At 36.5% G+C, this 20,915-nt stretch overlaps 2 protein-coding genes across 4 annotated transcripts in view; one reads left to right on the forward strand and one right to left on the reverse strand.

The window, feature by feature from the left end:
- LOC139150987 (bone morphogenetic protein 1-like) overlaps positions 1-20,915 on the reverse strand; it is a 90,867-nt gene that overhangs the window by 49,749 nt on the left and 20,203 nt on the right. For both annotated transcript variants that reach the window (XM_070723494.1, XM_070723493.1), the window contains exons 12-15: positions 20,263-20,399; positions 18,156-18,299; positions 17,476-17,675; positions 16,681-16,843 (exon numbers count right to left, since the gene is read on the reverse strand). In XM_070723494.1, coding sequence (XP_070579595.1) covers positions 16,681-16,843; positions 17,476-17,675; positions 18,156-18,299; positions 20,263-20,399 — 644 coding nt within the window. The remainder of the gene's footprint in view (positions 1-16,680; positions 16,844-17,475; positions 17,676-18,155; positions 18,300-20,262; positions 20,400-20,915) is intronic.
- On the forward strand, positions 2,869-15,264 carry LOC139150986 (enolase-phosphatase E1-like). 2 transcript variants are annotated; one of them, XM_070723491.1, is made up of 2 exons: positions 2,869-3,028; positions 10,315-15,264. In XM_070723491.1, the coding sequence occupies exon 2, from the start codon at positions 10,500-10,502 to the stop codon at positions 14,133-14,135; it is 3,636 nt and encodes a 1,211-aa protein (XP_070579592.1). In that variant the 5' UTR covers positions 2,869-3,028; positions 10,315-10,499; the 3' UTR covers positions 14,136-15,264. The 2 variants fall into 2 exon arrangements, with proteins under 2 accessions (XP_070579592.1, XP_070579593.1); XM_070723492.1 differs by having other exon boundaries at positions 2,896-3,028; positions 10,572-15,264.

The raw sequence follows: 20,915 nt of genomic DNA on the forward strand, positions 1-20,915 counted from the left end.
TAAACTGTGTTCAGTATTTGGCCTTTTTGACAAATTTTAACTATAAGTGTTTGGATGTTGTTAGCAACGGTGATGTTTTGACATCTAATTGGTTTGAATGCAATGGTTGCTAAGCTATCATAGACAACTAAGTACAAAAAAACCAAGCAAATTTCAAAGGTTTTTTACAATGGGTTCAACTGGAAAATACACAAGTATGTATTTCACTATATAACTACACTATATTTCAAATATACACTATATTGCAAATACTTGTGAATATTGTAATATTTTTGTACAAGCACCTCATTCATATCACAGTCCCTCCACTCACTGTGTTCATATGAAACTTCAGGGTCACTGTCAAGTATTTATGAAGGAATATCTTGATTAATGAATGGGACATCATATGACAATGGTGGAATGAAGAGGACTATACACACAAACAAGAAATCTTACGACAAAAGCTCAGTGATTGATCTTGCACAGATGTTTGGGACGATCAGACCAGTATATGTATGCATGCATGGATTGAGATATCAATGGTCATATGGCTCAGTGGTGGACATATCGCCGACATACTATTCACAGTACATGTGTAAGGGTAAATGTCCGGAATAAAGGACAGACAGTCACATGTTTAAAGATCAATGCACTGGTGACATGTCAATACACTAATATCAGAAATATGACTGTCTCAGCATTAACACGGCAGCCAACAAAACTTTGTCTGTGCATAAAGAAACTGAATACGAGCTTCTGATGTCACCTACAGTTTAATTTTCTCTCTTTGATTGAAATAACAGAGCTGGCTGACACCAATGAAATGATGATTCCAGCAAACATCATTTCATATTGGTCATCACTACATTGAGAAGTGTAACTTCTCACCTCGGTTGTCATGGCAATAAGATACATAATCCAAAATAAATATCATAATAATGATGATAAAAGGAGGAGACGAGATAGCAGAGTTTAGATATCTATTTCAGTCAGTACAAGAAGTCATGCTCAATACCTTACCTGGCATATTACCAACTTTGGAATATTATTTTAACTAGGTCAGTTGTTTGACCCTTGCAATTACAAAGGAATCAAACATCAAATCATTCACCATTAAACAGTTGAAATATTGCCAAGAGGTATTTATAACCAATACTACAACCTGTTCACAAGTCACAGTGAAGAATTAAATAACTACAGATTCCAAAAAGGTTAGGTGATCAATATCAAATCAATATTCACCAGTTTCATGTGAACTACCTAAAATGTTACCTGACTGTTTCAAAAATTTTGACACACAGCACAACCCGCATGATTCCAGCCATGAACTCAGAAGTTAAAGGTTTCGCAGTACATGCATTGTAGCAGATACTATGAACTTCAGTTTAAAATAAAGCTTACACTTAAGATTTTTAAGATTTTTTATAAGCAATGAAATTGTTTCTTTTTCATAAACTACCATCAACGAGGAGTACAGATGATGACAAAATGACAAATTACAGAATGCCGACCTTGTTTGAGAAAAGGTGAACACAGAGATTTCTCCTCTGCATTTCTATGACGTCTCTTAAAAATATCTAATTGATCTGTAAACATGTTTATCTAACACACATATTATCATAAAGGGACAAAAAAATTCTGAAATATATTTTTTCACAAACAATCAAATCCTGAAACATATCCATGATTTAATAATTTAATTCTATGTCTAATTTTGCTCTTGATAAATTTGAACTGAAGAAACTGCAGCTACATTGTCACTAGACAAACAGTGTCTGGACAGCAAATATATTTTCTTACCGAAGTGAATTCAAAATAATGCACACACAAAAATCTAGAAGTTGCTGGTGCCATGAACATGCATTTTTTGTTTGATCAGGAAGGTGTTTCCTTAATTGCTTGATTAATATTTAATTTTTCACATCTAGGGATTCCTGATGTTAAAGACAGATAGCAGTAGTAACTTATAAAATTATTCACTGGCATAATACAAAATTATCATTTGAGATTCAACTGCCAGTCTGCAACAGAATTCTGCAAGATATTCTCTTGACAGCAACTTGCAATTTACAAGCTAAAATGTGTATAACCTTTTCCAGAGATAATATTTCATAAAAGTTGAACCCTGATAAGTGATATGTATTCTACCTTTGACACTGTGCCATCATAGTATAAATACATACTGATATATTCCAGATATGGATATATGAATATATAATTGGTAAGTTAAACAGCAAGTTTTTAGATCTCTACTCAGTTACTATGGTAGATTTCTATTACATAGGATCTCCACATGTGTAGAAGTGAAGGCACTGACTTAATTTTGCCAACAACTCTTCAACAGTTAATGTGAAGTTTACTCAAACTGTCAACTCAGAGTTCAAGGTCCTGGGAATGCTTTGAGGACTTCGGAAAATGAGACCCTGTTTTATTTATTTTTCCATTATAACCTGCCAGGACAAGGCCAGGATATTGATGATAGGAAACTACCATTGCTCAGCATTGCCCCGAACACTTATATGTGTACTAGTTGGAACCAGTAAGCAAGACCTGGTCAGAACCAGTTTTTACACAAGGTTGGGTCTTTTTAAGGAGTGGTCCAGCTACGTGTCAACAAGAAATAATCTGAATAAATTGCCATCATCAAGTGGGTCATTCATTAGACATCCTGGGTTGTGGCCAATATAATAATGACAAAACATTGACAGAAATATATGAACATCAAACACTCTTACTACATGGACACAGAAAGTTTTTGGTTCAATGTACAGCTTGTAATGTTGAATTGCTGACTAAGCACTCTCACTTTCCAGCATTCTCATCTGCATAAATTTGCATATGCTAATAAGGGCAGCTGAGGTTGGAGAAAGATAATTTGCAGTCACCTGAAATACATCCCTGCTGACAAAGTGGTTTAGTCTGAGGCATTACATCAACTCTAAAGGGTTATTTATTGTGTGTTCTCATTGACTTGGTCACAACTGCAAATTTTGCTGGATTGCAAAGCAGGGCACCTGGGACATACCTACATCACAGTACAGTACAGGTGAGTGGTTTACATGCAACCTGGACTTCCTCACAGCAAATGACAAACTTTGATATTTTATCTTATCTTTTGCACTTTTCAACCGTAGAGCTCCATTTAAATCTTTCTGCTGAAATTATTCCTTGGTCTTGTTTTTACTTGGCATTTTCTCCGAAACTATACTTCGAAAGCCAATGTTGTCAAAACAACTTTGAGCATTCCTAGATCAATTAAAACATTCCATGATCACTTGGTTTTCCTATCAAAGTGCCCATTTCATCATAAACGGAAAAGATGAGGCTTTTCGCTCTTTTTTGCAGAGCAATCACAATTCGGCATTTTTTCAAAAACTTCAAGGACCAAACAAAAAAGTTTTAAAACTGTACGCCACACCCATCCAGTAAAATCAATAAAAATGCTCCTCTTAGGGCTGGGTCAGTAGACAGTGCACAACTATCACGGTATTAATTTGGTTTAGGTTTAAAAACGGTTTGATCTATATCAATCTATACTTTATATTGTCAAATTATGAACAACATTTTGATTTCAAAGTAATTAAGAATTTTACCCAAACTGGTACAAGAGGCATAATATGATGGTATGAACTATATTGATATATAGGCTTTGTGTCCGGGACCACAATGTAATTCACTGTAAATTAATGGACAGTTTTACAATCTAGCCAGAGATTAACTGAGTGACAATGGTATTAATTGTCTTGCAATATGATGAAATGCCACAAATTTACAACAGCTTTAGACATCAAACATTTTGTGAATGTGCTAAAACAGCAGAGATTTGCACTTCCCGATATGATCATTTATTTTTGTTTTATAGAGTGCATGCATATCTAATTCTGATTCTGCTGTTACACAATTACTTCCTAAGTTGTTGAGAAATACATTTACAGGTGTGACTTCTGCTAAAGCAGGCCGTCTGCTGCCTGTGCACCACCGATTAAATACTTTGATGATTCAGCCAATCAGAATTCGATGAATGCTATGTAAAATACTCCTCATTTGCATACATAAATGATGTCACTGCTCCAGAATGCAGCACTTTCAGTCTGAACGTTTAGGTGTTTAAACATCAGGAAGTTTTAGAACTCCATTAAAACTAACTTTTTGAAGTAATCTTGAGCTTCCAAACACTCAGGCATAGAAAACCAACACATAACTCTTGGTCATTGGAACCACATCATGCAGAATTCAAGTTCTAGATATAAACTAGAATATGAAGCAGGCAGAGTTGCAGAAATACTGCAATTCAAACTAAAACAATAGCTTGGACAGGTTTATCATTTCTTAAAAAATAGACATTCCTTTTCTGTAGTTCATGTGTTTTACAGCGGCAATTTGCATCATTCAACTTTGGAGAGACTATTCGTTATAAACACAGTAAATTTCAACAACATTAAATCTAAAAATTGCGATACGCTATTATGTTTTCATCATGAACATTAGAAATAACTTAAATAATATATTACCGGTACACTGAAAACTTTGAGCTAAAGTCTTCATTCATTGCATCTAACATCGACAATTTGCAAACTCTGTATGCTTCACAAAATCATGGATACTGTCAGCTACACGCAGTCTTTCAGTCTTGTGTTACCTCTTGGTGGTTCAACAATGTTAGTAGTTTGAGTTTTGAGCTTCTTCAATAAAGAAGTAAATGCCAAGGATGAATGGAGTCAAAATGCAGGACTGAGTTACCTGGCTAACACATCAGTGCCAACAAATGATAGAGTGTCAAACGTATCAATCATCAGCTGCCAATACACATCTCTTCTTAGGACAATGACCCAATTGATCTGCGGCACACACTGTCTTGGTTTTCCTTTGCACATGACTGGGTTTGTTTGTTTGTTGTCTGTTTAGCAGGAAGCCACAATGAATACTAGTGATCTCATAACCTGATAACCAAAGGGCCTAACTGACCTTTCTTGATGAGGTCAAGGCTTGGGGTCATACTTAGTTCAATCATGGATGTTCTGTCATGTGATATCCCACGATCCACTGTGTTTCACTGAAGTTCTTTGAGGCAATGTCCCTTACACGTTGTGATCATAAATTTTAAAAAATAAACAAAAAAACACTCTTTTAAAGATAACAGAGAAAGACGAAAGTTCAGAAATGCTCTGAACAAAGAATTCTGCAAAACAAGAGAGTATCCCATTGTCAGTCCAGGAGGCATGTAACAGCATACTTTTTATCAAAATTTAAACAAAAGTATCAAAATTTAACAAAAGTTAAAAAGTAACATTATGCATCGTCAGAAATATAACACGCCACAGTTTTTATTTATAAGTATCCAAAGTACTGCTGAAAATATTTGGCACAATAGTATAATGAATCAAACCTAATGTGGAAATCAAATATTTTGTGAACAGTTAATGTATGCTCTGAAAAATTTATATGTAACCTAACTCCTTTTTGCCTGCAACAAAATATCAATGAGCAAAGTAATGGGATGTTGTTGAGATGAAATTTCAGTCTTGATAATTGTAAACAGTGTGGCACAGTGACTGTAGATGTATACAAAACAAACTCCAATTCATCAACTTCACTGTTTGACAAAACACTAGATGAGACGCAATATCGATGACAGTAAAATAATGCACAAGGATTGTATTTCAAGTTTCCTATGCCTATTGGTATGAAAAGTGATACAGCAGTGAATTGTGTGGATTTTTGCTCCCTCATATCGAAGGGTTTTTGAAGTTCATAAGAATTTTAATCAGAAAGCTTTAATCATGCATTGCTCAGGTATTAATTATTGCATTCAAATTTAATTGGTTTTTTGGGTGTTTTTTTTTTTTTTTTTTTTTTTTTTAAATTAAAAGACAATAACTATGGCAGGTCTAAAATGCTGACAATGTTGACTTTTACTGTAGGGAAACTGCACCATTTTTGTTATAAACACAATGAAAAGGTGTTACCAATGTTCGGCAAATTTTCCACAGAGAACAAACCTGGATGCAAAGTTTAATCCTACCCGGGACTGCAATACCATAAATCAGTGGATATGTTGATGCAACAGAGCCTGGAAATACCCCTGGTAGAGCTTAGCATTGTTGATTGTTTCAGTTGGGATTTGTTAAATGTACAGATTTACCACAACTGTGGTAACACATTTGTGAGGATCCTCATATTTTCATTTTCAAATACAAAACATCATCAGAAGTTCTGTAAAGTGATTGATGGGGTATTGTTGTTACCATGGCTACACTGATGATGGCATGGTAACTGTGTACCTAACCTCTTTACCATCCTTGCCTCACACAATCATTTATAGAATGGCGTTAGGATAGAACAGTTGTCTCTGTTTACATGAGGATCTGCTTTCAGGCTCAGTAGCCATTATGCTAGTAGCTAGATAGACCACTTGAACATTTTATTTCCAGCTGGTGGATGAGTCACTACACTGCAATCATATTTTCTGGCGTTATTTGTGTTTACATTTTTTGTTGGTTGAAACAAATTTCACCAGTCAATTGATCAGACTGGTGGTAATTAAAGGATCCAGGGACGTAGAAAATAGCTCTCAGTTGGCAAAAACAACCGGCTCTTAGGAAAAACTTACTGTGTCTGTGAAAATATCAGTTTAATGAAAATCACTGGCATTTTACATAAATTGTATGTGCCAACACACTGCTTGACTACACCTATACTTTTATTTGTGCCACCTGTAATCTAAATTTTGTACATCCCTACCATCTGGTTTACAGTGTGAAAAAATTATTTTAATGTATTTGATATTTCAGTGAATCATTTTGCAAAGTTGACAGTTGTCTTTCAAATGTTGAGGAGCATGTCTCTTGGTTGTTGATTGTATCATAGACCGGTTTGGTCAGTTAAATCTGAACCTCGGTTTTTCACCAAGGTTTTTTGACTTTCAAAATATGACTACTAGCATGTCCTGCTGGTGTACATCATATCAATGAGTAACACGACTGAACTGAATGATAAAATAGATAGGTTAACTAAATTAAAAGAATTGGTTTTGGAAAAAATAGGAAGCAGTAAAAATGTTGGTTGATGTAGTTGGCTGGTGAAATACCTGCCATTGCACTTTTGGTATTTTTTTTCCCTCCTCAAACACATGTCACATGAATGCTAGGGTGTTTGCAAAAAATGGGTTTTCCTTTGACCTGCAGCTCAGCTTCCTTTCAATATGGGTGTCGGAAAACACCTGGTGTTCTACACAGCTTGGAAAAAACAGGCGCTGGGGAATTTACATAACAATGCATAATTTGTATATGCCTGTTTTGTGAAAAAATATTAATTTTTCATTGTTACTAACATAATTATAGATTTCCTCAAAAAACCAGAAGGTTGGCTCATCCCTTGTAATTCAATTTCTGTTGAACATTGTACTCATAGCATCAGGAAGTCCAGTAAATATACAGCATTATCATATCAGTTGATTTCAAACTATTTACCTACCCACCATCTATTAACTCAGAATACAAAAAGAAAAAAAAATATGCAGACTATACAACATGTATGACCAATAATTTATATTCTAAAGTTTTCAGAAAAAAAGAATGTACAGTTTGTGAAAACTTAGTTTGTACAAGAACACACATCAAAGCTTGGATACATGATATTGATCAGGTCCAATGCTTACCACTTTGTGCAAGCATACAAACTTTTTCTGAATCCAGTCTGGGCGGTAATTCTTTCATTTACATCTTAAGCTGTCTAGACATCAGTTCAGTCACCATGACGATGAAAAATGAGTGCATTGACCAAGTCACGACATTTCTGACAATCCGTCCATATTATGGAACAGTGCAGGTATTGTGCCCAATGATGACTATAAGACTGTACTGTTGTCAGGAAAGAAGGATAAAATCTCTCACAAAAAGACCTGTGTACCCGATGAAATAAAGAGCTTTACGACAGTGAGATCACAGAAGTGAACATTGGCTCTTTATAGAGGGGGTGCACATAATCCTACATTGTCTGAAGAAGTGGTCTGTATTTCACACAGGCATGAACCTAATGACTTTTGACCTCACAGAGCAAACCATTCTATGCATATATTAGAAAAGCTTGATTCCTCTAACACGTAAACAGCTTTGGAAAACACAGTAAACACCTGCATCAGAATAAAATTTAAATGTAACTTCTTTTTTTAGTGCATTTTTTTTAGTTTAGTTCCTGCATATGTAGTTCCTTGGTCAAATTTTCAGCATTTTACTCCTTTCCATCAATTTTCCAGACAGAGAATCAATTGTTCTAGTCATTTCTTTTCATAAGACCTGTCATATTTTTAAAAGTATAACCAGTTCATGGTAAAAGGTTTCCTTGTCTGGCAATTCTAGTTTGTGTCTAATTTTCAGGATTGAGAATAACAGAAGCTATGATCATGAGAAAAAAAGTTATACAGAATGTTATGACTGAATAATTCGTAATCAGAAATGATGTTAAACTTGAATTAAGATTCAGCCACTTGTTTAACTTTTTATTTTGTTGAACAGTCTGTGAAATTAAAATACATTGATGACAAAGGGAAGTTGTAAGAGATAACCTGGGCTTATAATACCCTGAAGTTTGAACTCTGACCCCAACCGATGTCACATGACACATACAGTACATAGGGTGACAGACAGAGATATCATCTGTTGCAATGTTGGTCTGACTGATTTGCATATTGTGACTTTCTGTTTTATTCTTGTGAGTCAATGTGTGTGTTACTCAATTCTTTTATATCACATATTTCTTCATTGCTTCATAAAATTATGAGTAGCATCTCATATGTTAAATCAGAGTCCTTTCCTGCAGTCAGTAGGAACAAAGCTCAAAAATGTCATAAAAGTTTGAGTCACATATTAAAATTCTCTGCATTTGACAACTGCTATGATCTCACTGATGATCCTCAGGTTCACCAAATTGTCATTTGAAGATACTACGATACTCACAGAGCAAGCATCATCAGTTCATAATGCAGCAAATTTCCATCATCAGATTATTTTTTACCTTTTGATATTGTGATCTTTTATTGAGTTATGTTCAAACAATGAAATATATTGATACTCAAAGGGAACAGCTGTTGTACAAATGTATTTATAATCCCCTGGCATTTTCCAGAAGTTTGTTTTTTGCTATGATCATTGAGTACCTCAATTTGATCATCAACTGAATAAAATTGATGAACATTCATGAATTCAAAGTAACCTATGAACAAATTGTTCAATCCTAAACTGGCAAATCATTAGCCAAAATGGAATTTAAATTTTAGGAAGTTAAAAAGCTCTGCAGATATGATAATTCAAATGAGCTTGAGACTTTGTTAGCCACATTCATTGTCTTAATAAGTATACATATATGTGTCTATGGGAGATTGCTGATGACAAGTATACCAGTACCATTCAGTGCTGGGTGACTCAGGGAAGGCCATTTATTCAGTTCAAAGCAAAGTTTTCATAATTGTTATGGTAAACATTTTCTTTATCATCACGCTGACATTGAGACATTAAAATGTTGAATGCGTTTATTGCAGCCTTTTGATAAGATGGAAGATTTGTCAGATGATAAGAAACAACAACAAACAAATCCTGTTCCATTATATTCCACCCTCCAACACTAACACAGCTAATAGCTTGTGCATGCTCTGAGGCTTTGAGCCTTCAACCTATAGTTATTATACTCATGCATGCTTTTGAAAAACTGCATTATTTTCACTCTCATGGCACTGGGATGAAACTATACTTGACTTTCATGGGCTACTCATGATAGACTGCATGGTACAAGGGTGACTTGTAATATTTTTCTGTGATTCTACTAACCATGATAGGCATACTCTAGAATATGACCGTGTTCAGCGACAGACACAACATCATCGGACATCAAATAACAAACCAAAAGAAAAATTAGAAATTGCATGAATTGTGTCAATACTTGCAAGATGTCAGAAAGCAAAAGGAAAAAAGCAAACTCCGAGATGTTCGAAAATCTTCCATTTCTGTCAGACACTAGTATATTACCAGTATTTGTCTTGAGGTTGCTGAATCTAAACATGAATGAGTGAATGCCAAGGTGGATCTTCTAACTATCACTGACCCCTTCTGATTTTGTCCAATATCAGTTTATGCCCCCTTGTCTGACTTACTGCAAACCGCAAGCATGCACACCTACTATATTTACTGGTCAGCAAGCTGTTATGCTATTCATTGAGATACTGGTCAAATTCTTGGAGTATGCCTATCAAACACTATAACACAGCAGATTTCTTGTTCTCTTCCCTTCCTGTTCATTCCTTAAATTATCAGTTTTTACTGAACTTCTTCTACATTTCAGATATACCCGGGTCACATGTTCCTCTGTTAACACCACACAAGACGCACCTTGATCAGGTCACAACAAATTCAACTAAAAACGAAAATGTATGCAATCCTAGGGATAGAGCTCGATCAAACAAGCATAAACTAACCTCAAACAGAACAAAGTCACAGCCGGGTCTTCATCATAAACATACGGGGGAAATGTGTGACGTTACAGTCACATTCTTGATTGGACTGGTAACATGCCTATGTTTGGTTATTACATACTTTCAGCGGAGAAAAAAGATGTCTGACAGAGCAAAAGTCAAGTCAGAAGAGAGCGCTACGAAGCATAAAGAAGAGAGCACTTCAGCAAAGACCGAAAACATTGACAATGGTGGTACTACTGAGGCTAATAATGCAGAAGTTGTGAATGGAGAACCTGTCAAAACAGACAGCAAAGAGTCTGAAGCAGCAATGGGCGAAGAGAAGGAAAAAGAGGAAATGGCACGTGAAACACAGACAGAAGAACCTGCAGAAACTACATCAAAAAACAATGTTGCTGAAGACCAGGGCACAGATTCCAAAGATGGAGCACCTAAGGAAGCTGCTGATGTGAAAACAGATAAAGCAGAGACTGATGTCCAAGACAGTGAAGCAAAAGAGAATGGTACAACGCAAGAAGAGGGAAAAGAGAACATTGCTGTGGACACAAAAGTAAAGAATACAGAAGAAAAAAGCAAATCAGAAGACATAAGTGCGGCTGAGACCAAACCACACGAAAAGACAGATGACTCCACTGCTACAGAAACACCCGTGATAGAACAAGAAGCACCAAAGGACGACTCATCAGTCACTGCTGAAGTAAAAACAGAAGAAAAGGCAGAAGAAATCACACCTACTACACCACAGGAAGCACCACAGAAAGAAACACCAGTCGCTGCTGAAGCCAAAACAGAAGAAAAGATAGAAGAAGCAACTGCAACAGAAACATCTGCTAAAGAACAGGAAGTACCAAAAGAAGACAAAACAGATGCAGCCGAAACCAAAGCAGAGGGGACAGAAGAAACCATACAAATAGAAACACCCGCTAAAGAAGTACCAAAAGAAGACAAATCAGATGCTGCTGATGGCAAAACAGAAGAAAAGACAACAGAGGTAACTGCATCAGATACACCAGAAAAAACAGAGGAAGTACCAAAAGAAGTCATTACAGATGCTGCTGATGTCAAAACAGAAGAAAAGACAGAGGAGAAAACTGTATCAGAAACACCTGAGACAACAGAGGAAGTACCAAAGGAAGACACAACAGATGCTGCTGATGACAAAACTGAAGAAACGACACAAGAAGAACCTGTAACAGAAACCCCTGGAACAACAGAGGAAGTAGCACACACAACAGACACTGGTGAAACCAAACCTGATGGTACAGAAGAAACCACACCAACAGAAACACCTTCAACAGAAGTGGAAGTATCAAAAGAAGACACATCAGTCACTCCTCAAGCCAAAACAGAAGAAAAGACAGAAGAAGCAACTGCAACAGAAACACCTGATACTGAACAGGAAGAATCAAAACAAGACACTACAGATTTTCCTGATGTCAAAACAGAAGAAAAGACAGAGGAGGCAACTGTATCAGAAACACCTGAGACAACAGAGGAAGTACCAAAGGAAGACACAACAGATGCTGCTGATGACGAAACTGAAGAAAAGACACAAGAAGAACCTGTAACAGAAACACCTGGAACAACAGAGAAAGTAGCATACACAACAGATGTCGCTGAAACCAAAGTAGATGGTACAGAAGAAACCACATCAACAGAAACACCTTCAACAGAAGAGGAAGTACCAAAAGAAGACACATCAGTCACTCCTCAAGCCAAAACAGAAGAAAAGACAGAAGAAGCAACTGCAACAGAAACATCTGCTTCTGAACAGGAAGAATCAAAAGACAACACAACAGATTCTGCTGATGTCAAAACAGAGGAAAAAACAGAGGAGACAACTGTATCAGAAACACCTGAGACAACAGAGGAAGTACCAAAGGAAGACACAACAGATGCTGCTGATGACAAAACTGAAGAAAAGACACAAGTAGAACCTGTAACAGAAACACTTGGAACAACAGAGGAAGTAGCACACACAACAGATGTCGCTGAAACCAAAGTAGAGGGGACAGAAGAAACCAAACCAACAGAAACATCTTCAACAGAAGCAGAAGAACCAAAAGAAGACACATCAGATGCTGCTGAAGCCAAAACAGAAGAAAAGACAGAAGGAGCAACTGCAACAGAAAAACCTGATACTGAACAGGAAGAATCAAAACAAGACACTACAGATTCTGCTGATGTCAAAACAGAAGAAAAGACAGAGGAGGCAACTGTATCAGAAACACCTGAGACAACAGAGGAAGTACCAAAAGAAGACACAATAGATGCTGCTGATGTCAAAACAGAGGAAAAGACAGAGGAGGCAACTGCATCAGAAACACCTGGAACAACAGAGGAAGTAGTACACACAACAGATGTTGCTGAAACCAAAGTAGATGGTACAGAAGAAACCAAACCAACAGAAACACCTTCAACAGTGGAGGAAGAACCAAAAGATGACACATCAGTCACTCCTCAAGCCAAAATGGAAGAAAAGACAGAAGAAGAAGCAACTGCAGCAGAAACACCTGATACTAAACAGGAAGAATCAAAAGAAGACACAACAGATGCTGCTGATGTCAAAACAGAGGAAAAGACAGAGGAAGCAACTGCATCAGAAACACCTGAGACAACAGAGGAAGTACCAAAAGAAGACACAACAGATGCTGCTGATGCCAAAACTAAAGAAACGACACAGGAAGAACCTGTAACAGAAACACCTGCAACAGAACACGCAGAATCAAAACAAGACATAACAGATACGGCTGATGTCCAAACAAAAGAAAAGACGGAAGAGGTAATTACATCAGAAATATCTGAGATGACAGAGGAAGTACAAAAGGAAGACACAACAGTCACTGTTGAACCCAAAATGCAAGAAGAGACACAAGAAGTAATTGCACCAGAAAGACCTGATACAACAGAGCAAGTACCAAAAGAAGACACAACAGATGCTGCTGAAGTCAAAACAGAAGAAAAGACAGAAGAAACCATATCTACAGAAACTCCTTCAACAGAAGAGGAAGAACTAAAGGAAGAACCATCAGAAGAAAAGACAGAAGAAACTACCACAACAGAAACACCTGTGGCAGAACCCGATGTAACAAAGAAAGATGCATCAGAATTTCCAGAAGCTAAACGGAAAGAGATGACAGAGAAAACAACAGAAGCACCTGCTTCAGAACAGGAAGTACAGAAGGAAGACACAACACTCACTGCTGAACCCAAAACACAAGAAGAGACACAAGAAGTAATTACATCAGAAACACCTGATACAACAGACAAAGTACCAAAAGAAGACACAACAGATGCTGCTGAAGTCAAAACAGAAGAAAAGACAGAGGATGTAAATGCATCAGAAACACCTGATGCAACAGAAGAAGTACAAAAAGAAAACAGAACAGATGCTGCTGAAGTCAAAACAGAAGAAAAGGTGGAAGAAACTACCACAACTGAAACACCTACTACACCGCAAGAGGTACCAAAGGAAGATTCCTTGGTCACTGCTGAAATTAAAACAGTAGAAAAGACAGCGGAATCATGTGCAACAGAAACACCTGCAACAGAACAGGATGTGACAAAGGAAGATGCATCAGAATCTCCTGAAGCTAAAGCGGAGGAAAAGACAGAGAAAGAAACAGAAGCACCACTGGTGAAGGAAAGTGATGAAACCACACCTGAAGCTACTGAAGCTAATGACCAGTAGTAGAATGCTGTTTGATCAAGCTGCCAAGACTCATTTGAAGACGTTATGGAACAACAAACATGATTATGCCCCATTGATTTTCAGATGTAGGAAATGATAGACAGCATGGCACTAGCCATCTGAAGTTGCGAAGAGATTTTAAGTCTGAAATAAATGCTTACTTATGAAAATTCTTGAAAATTACAAATGTCCAGCATGCTTGCATTATGACACTGACTGTTCTGAAACAAAAAAGTGACACTTCAGGTATATTGTTGACACAAATGTCCATCAGTTCCCATAGCTGAATTCCTCTTATTTCCAAGTATCATCTGAGCAAGGTTTGTAAATACCATATATCACTGAAATTTTCTGTCTTTTTCTTGAGGACTGTCCCCCTCTTGTTCTACTGAGTTCATCAAAATTATACACTTCCGTAATGATTATTTGAATAACATCATGCATGTCAGGCAGATTCCTGAAGTTCTGTCATAGGTCAAACATTTATTACAACTGACTGAAGATCAGAAGCTTCTGTAAATTCATCACAGTCACTAAGTTCTGGCAGGATCAATCTACATGTGCATCCCCTGTTTGTGTTTTCTGAATATGTTTGGAAAATTGATAAATCTTAATTCTAACCTATTTGAAGTGAATTGAGCACTTCACATACTTTGCAAGCATCCTAATGGAACCCAAGTACAGTTGTAGATTTTCTGATGCATTCCAAAAAAATTTTTGGGCTCAGAAACAAACACTGATATGAAATGTAGGAAAAAGGGATTTTCGTACCACCTCCTAGGGAACAAGCCGAACTGAAATAAACAGAACACTTCATCAAAATGGAAATGAACTTCTCAAACAGTTAAATTATGTGATGGAATCTAAAATGAAAAAGAACGCATCAACAGCTTAATGAAGATAAGATTTCTTGTATGATGCAGACTAGCTTATTTGCTTTCTTTCATCACAACCTTATTCTTTAACCCCTGATATTTTTTGGATATATCCCACAATTTTTCATGGCAAAGCTGGACTTAAAAAAAAGCAACATGAATGCTGATTTAATTTACTTATTCAAATTGCTTTAAATCATCTTTCCTCTGTAATGTGAAATAAGAGGATGTGAACCATAAAGCTTTAAACTGAAGATTCTGTTGTATGTTACATTATTTCCTGCTGTTGAATGGCTGTGTATGTTATTTCATCAGAATTTTACACTGCCAAACTGGTGGTTAGTGACATGAAAAGAATTTGTTTAAGGTAGAATGCACCTCGGGGACAAAAATTTGTGCCTTCAAGTTTTATCAATTCTCTTCTGACCTGCCACTTGTGGGGGCGCATTTTGAAGCTCTTGGCGAAAGAAGAGTTTCCACCGTCTTATTTATCGAAAATTTATTTTTTCCCATAGAGTTAACACAGGGATGGTGGCCATTTTGAATTTCAAATATTGAGAAATCGCAAGTTATTTGTCTCTCTAGTACCAAGGTTTGCACAATGACCCCTGATTTTTATTCTTGCTTCGGTAAGAGAACGGTTAAAAGTTTCACTGAGGAAAGTTTGAGCAAAAGTTTAAGACTTTCACTTTCGAGGTGCATATTACCTTAAAAAAATCAAAAAGTCAAGAAAAATGGTATACGAGTACAGTCACAAAATGGTGATTGTAATTTCTTGTTTTGACAACACAGAGGAATACTGGGATTTTATTAGATTGTATAACACTATGAAGGACAGCATTGTCATAGCTGGAACTATGGTACTAACAAAGGGAATCCTGATTTAGTATTCTTTAAACATTACCATTGGTCCAAAAGTATCTGCAAATACAATGTATGGAGTGAATACATACAAAAGCAACTTTTTTATTCCTAGCAATATAGCCAACATGGATCTAGATTTGAAGCCGTACATATTAAGGCATGCATTGCACTCATTGTGTGTGTTGTTGCTGAATTTCATAAAGGTAACCTACCTGCGAATTTGTCAAGTGTTGCGACTAGACGTTTGGGCTTTGAAAACACTTCAAAGCCAGACAAATACAAGGATATGTAGTGAACCTCTACCAACAGATGTAAATTTATGAAGAGTGATGGAGGGAACTTTATCAAGCCAATAATGACAATAATTACACACTGTTTACAAGTAAATTCATCATTTCTCATTTGCAATATTTCTTATAAACCTTCCCTACCACTAATGATCTCCTTGAATTTCCCTATCCTACAGTAAAAGTACTTACATTATTTGTTTGGTCCTCTCATTTTTCCCAGTCTTTTCTTGGAAGACACAACGTCCATCCATAAACTCTGTGGCCCATTTCAAGTCCCTCCATCAATGCCCTTTCACTACCCCATTGTCTCTATGGTGTATTCTGTGAGCATACTAGTGTGTATGTCTTCATTGTACAATATTGAGATGGGACTACTGGTCAGCAAGAGAAGTAGGCCATGAAATCTTAAAGGGCTAAACAGGTACAGACTCCACAGCCTGTATGTGATGCACCTTACGACACACAAGACAGTGATTTCAAACCATTACACTTAACAGTATTTCGTTTAGGTCTTACCTTGCTCTGATGGGAAGGTGCTGTAGCTTAACACAAATGAAGGTTGGATTTGTTCCTGGAGTACTTTATTTGGCTGCTCCATACGGAAGCGCACCCTGACAGCTGATGTCTGGAGAGTCACCATTGGTGGCAGCATTGAGCCACAAAACCTGCCTGCAGAATCCTGATTACACAATAACACAAGTTTTTGTGTATGTTAACGATTTGCAAGGGTATTACAATCATTTTTAAGCAATCCAAAAAAATTGCCATGTAAGTATTCTTGATAATGGCATTCTGAATTTAAGATAAAACTAATGAAACAGTGGCTTAGATAAGTTATACAAGTCACAGAGATTGAACCTAGCATCTAAAACAGCACAAGAGAAAATTTATGCAAGTCCATCCACACCAGGTGTTACAGATAATCTTGATTGAACTCTTTGCTTCTTGGCGATTTCTTGAGCAGCTTTTGGAATCATTTTAGTATTAAGACACAGTCATGAGGGTACTACAGTTACCTTCAAAGCAAATTTCGATGAATAATGAGAATTTGCACAACAAATGATCAAAAATATATTGTGTGCACACCCTGATATGACACTTCATGGCTTTGTATAATTTATCTGACCTAATATTTTCCTATAAATGCTGTTTATACATTTAAAATATTATATTTTGATTGTGTACTGGTAATTCAAGACAGTACAGTTTGAAGGGACTATGTCAAGATAAATACCAGTCTGCTGACAGTTTTCTGTTACATTCACACTGTACTTTTACTTTTGAAAATTCCATCCTGTTTTTGTAACTTACCATCTTGATCCCTTCCATAAATTCAACAAATGCGGCACAGGTTTCGCTGTTTTCAAGCAGTAATGATGTGAAATATAACATGATTTTGTGACCGTCTGGTACTCTAATATCCCAGGTACAGTCTTCAATGACCTCAAGGGGGCGCTGTTTGTGCAAGACCACCATCCCTCGTGTTGAAGTGAGAGTGTCTGTACAGGTAGCTGAGGAAAGAAATAACTTAAGCTTGAAATTGCATACTGCAAATGCATAATTTCAATTAACTTTTCAAAAGATCTGTTTAAAACCTTACTCCTGATTGGCTGAAGGTTGTACTGATTTGTCTACCACATCAATTTACAGTTGAGACATGTTAGGCAACAGTAATTAAAAACTTGTCTTGCCTTCCACTCAAAATTTTGAAAGGTTAGTAGTAAGGCAGTTCAAATCATACAGAAAATTCTACATAATATTCATTGGATCAATTCCATACAATATGAGTCCAAATTCAATAATCAAAGCAGGAAGATTGAACTTCTTTTAAATCAAAGTCCAGAATTTACACAGTAATGATGACATGGGCTGACAGACTAGAATATTAATTGATTAATTAATCAATTGATTAATTGATATAATAAACAAGAGTGTGAAATATAGCTCAAAAACTCAGTTTTCTGAATCAAGTTCGTTTAGTTGGAACCAACCTGAATATTGAACTCTCTTCAAACGGCAAGTTCTATTGTCATCATCAAGTTCATAACCAGAATGGCAGCTGCAGATAAAGCCAGGAACAGTGTTGTAACAGACATGTTGGCAGTCATCGGTGTGAAGGGCACACTCATCTAAGTCTACCTAGAGATCAAGAGCATGTCAAACAGATAAAATGCAATGAACAAAACATTACTGCAACAGGGCTGTTCGCAAATGACGTCAGTGTTCTCTCATAAATATGCAAATATAAGTATTTGCCAACAAATTTAGATTACAATTTTGGAAAATATGTTTGCTAGAACAATGAAAATACAACTTTATGGGTGACTGCTAATTTTACAATGAACACAAGAATCGGCATGAACAGCTTAGACTATACGCTGCAACAACAGCCATGCATGTAACACTGACAAATTTATTCTATATTTAAGCAGCAGTCTCTGATATTGCTCGATTGTAGCTATATTTAGTGACAAACCAGTAACCACAAACAGGACAATTCTAGATGCATAAAATCATAAACAAAATCGACAGTGATGCAGTGAGTAAAGAAGATTCACAGTGTTACTCAAAAGTGGCTTGACCTGAACATGTTAGAATAGCTGCAAAAGTCAAAATTGACTCTTCATGGCATATCAAATGCCTGGTGTTTAGTTTTCACACCTCTTGAAATCCAAAATAGTTCCCTGGTGTGGTTATAAATCCTCTTGGAGAAAAAAATTTAAAGAACAGATGTTGTCTGTGTACAAAACATATATTTGATCTGCACCAGTATAGTGTTACACTAACCCTGCTTTGAATCAAGAGGTTTAAGAAAGCATCTGCAGGCAAAATCAAATAGTACAAAGTAGCACCTGGTATGATTGTGGCCACATTTATCATTCCAGAAGAAACATCATGATAATTCAACAGATGCATAAAATACATGTGCTATGGTAGAATTAAAAAGTAATAAGGAAACTGTGGACAATCAAAACAAGCACATGTCAAATGACACTCACAGTGTTTGATTTTACACTCCCTCCCTGAAAATTCAAGTTGAAAAGAGTAAAAATGAAAGAAACAGTGATTTGAATGTCCCTTCACACATGATGAACTGCTGAACCATTATCTCCGGGTAGCTCTTTGAGTAACAAAGATATAAAAACAAAATCTGAGCAGCAATTTGGCATCATGTGATTACATTCACACAGTTTCTTTAGCAGAACCATGGCATAAAGAAAGTGGAACTTTACAAACAAAATCAAAAATACCGCAATTATACGGTGTCGCTCAAATTTGATCAGAATTGGTATATGCCAGTATGGGTTACCAATGATCAACAATAAATGTTGTTTCTATCTGTTCAGTGGAGGAAAATTCTACGTTGATGTTATGGCAATGATTTCTGCAAAGTACAACCAGAAAAACAACAAGAAATATTTAAACCAGAAAAACAAGAATGACAAAAGTAATTAAGGTCTAACTTTAGGTACTGGAGGTCAACTTTAGCAACATGCATAGCAGAAACAAGCTCATCTTAGTTTAGTATAAACGGTCTTCCCCCATCTACTGTCTATGGTTGCAGCTGGTCTGTTAATATGTAACAGTTCATAAACAATGACAGGAAATGAGTGAAGATCAGTGGAGTTTGCCTGTTTCTAACTGGCATTCCTCCTGCACATTTGCAGGATTTCACTTTTTCTTACCTCATTTGCACATTTTTGACACTGATGTGTTCATTTGAACAAATTCACATCTCAACCCCTGCATCTACCTGTACACCAAATACTGAGACGGTAGCTTTGGCGGTATGGGAGCCTTTGTGTGTGACGGACATACATCCGCACATACCCACAAATATACAGACATACCGACATACAAATCAGATGCAAATGAACTGATTCAGCTTATACGATAACCTCACATTGGTACACCAAATGTGAGCTAAAAATCAAACTAAACTGTTCTCCAAGCATGTAAACACCAAAGGAGGGACTGTGCTCGCCAAGATGGAAAATGACCATGGCACCAGATTGAAGCTGCAGAAGTGAATGTTGCAGCAAATGATTACAAAAAACAGGTATATCTGGAAATTTAACAACTCGACCATTTACTCACCAATGGTGTAGGCTAGATAGATCACATTTCTGATATCAAATCCATTTCGTGGGGTACCAATGTGTAACTCCAGAACCAGCTGATTGGAGGAAGATATCACGGACGGAGGAACATCATCACAGAACTTGCCATGAAATCTGAAAATAAGACTCCACATATTATGATAAGACTGCAGTGGTGCTTGAAATGACGATGTACCAAGATGATGCAGCGTACCGCTTCACTTTAAGCGTCACTTTGTATTTGTTGTAATTATCACCAGATACTCAAAGGTTTCATAGGAGTCAATAAGTAGTTTTCACATATATCAAATCTGAAAACAGGGCTAGAAGCTGTAAAATAATCGCAATCATACCAATCCATAATCCAATAACACTAGGTCAAAATTTGTAAGACAATAGTTGTAAACATAGATACAAAACAGCACAGAACAGACAGTAAATAGACGGTACAAACAAAGTCAAATTCATGAAAGAAAGATATATGGACCTCTGGCCAAAAGACCAAGAAGTGATGTCAGGTGTTTCGAAAATAGTAAGCGCATCCTGCCCCACATGTGGCACCCGCCATATATCAATCTGTAAGTCAGATAGGTAGTGGTCACTAAACTTTTGACAATAATTTCACTATTTTTTTTGTTTTATATGTCAATT

The sequence above is a fragment of the Ptychodera flava genome, chromosome 15 (assembly GCF_041260155.1).
Source record: "Ptychodera flava strain L36383 chromosome 15, AS_Pfla_20210202, whole genome shotgun sequence".
In the NCBI taxonomy this organism is placed as follows: domain Eukaryota; kingdom Metazoa; phylum Hemichordata; class Enteropneusta; family Ptychoderidae; genus Ptychodera; species Ptychodera flava.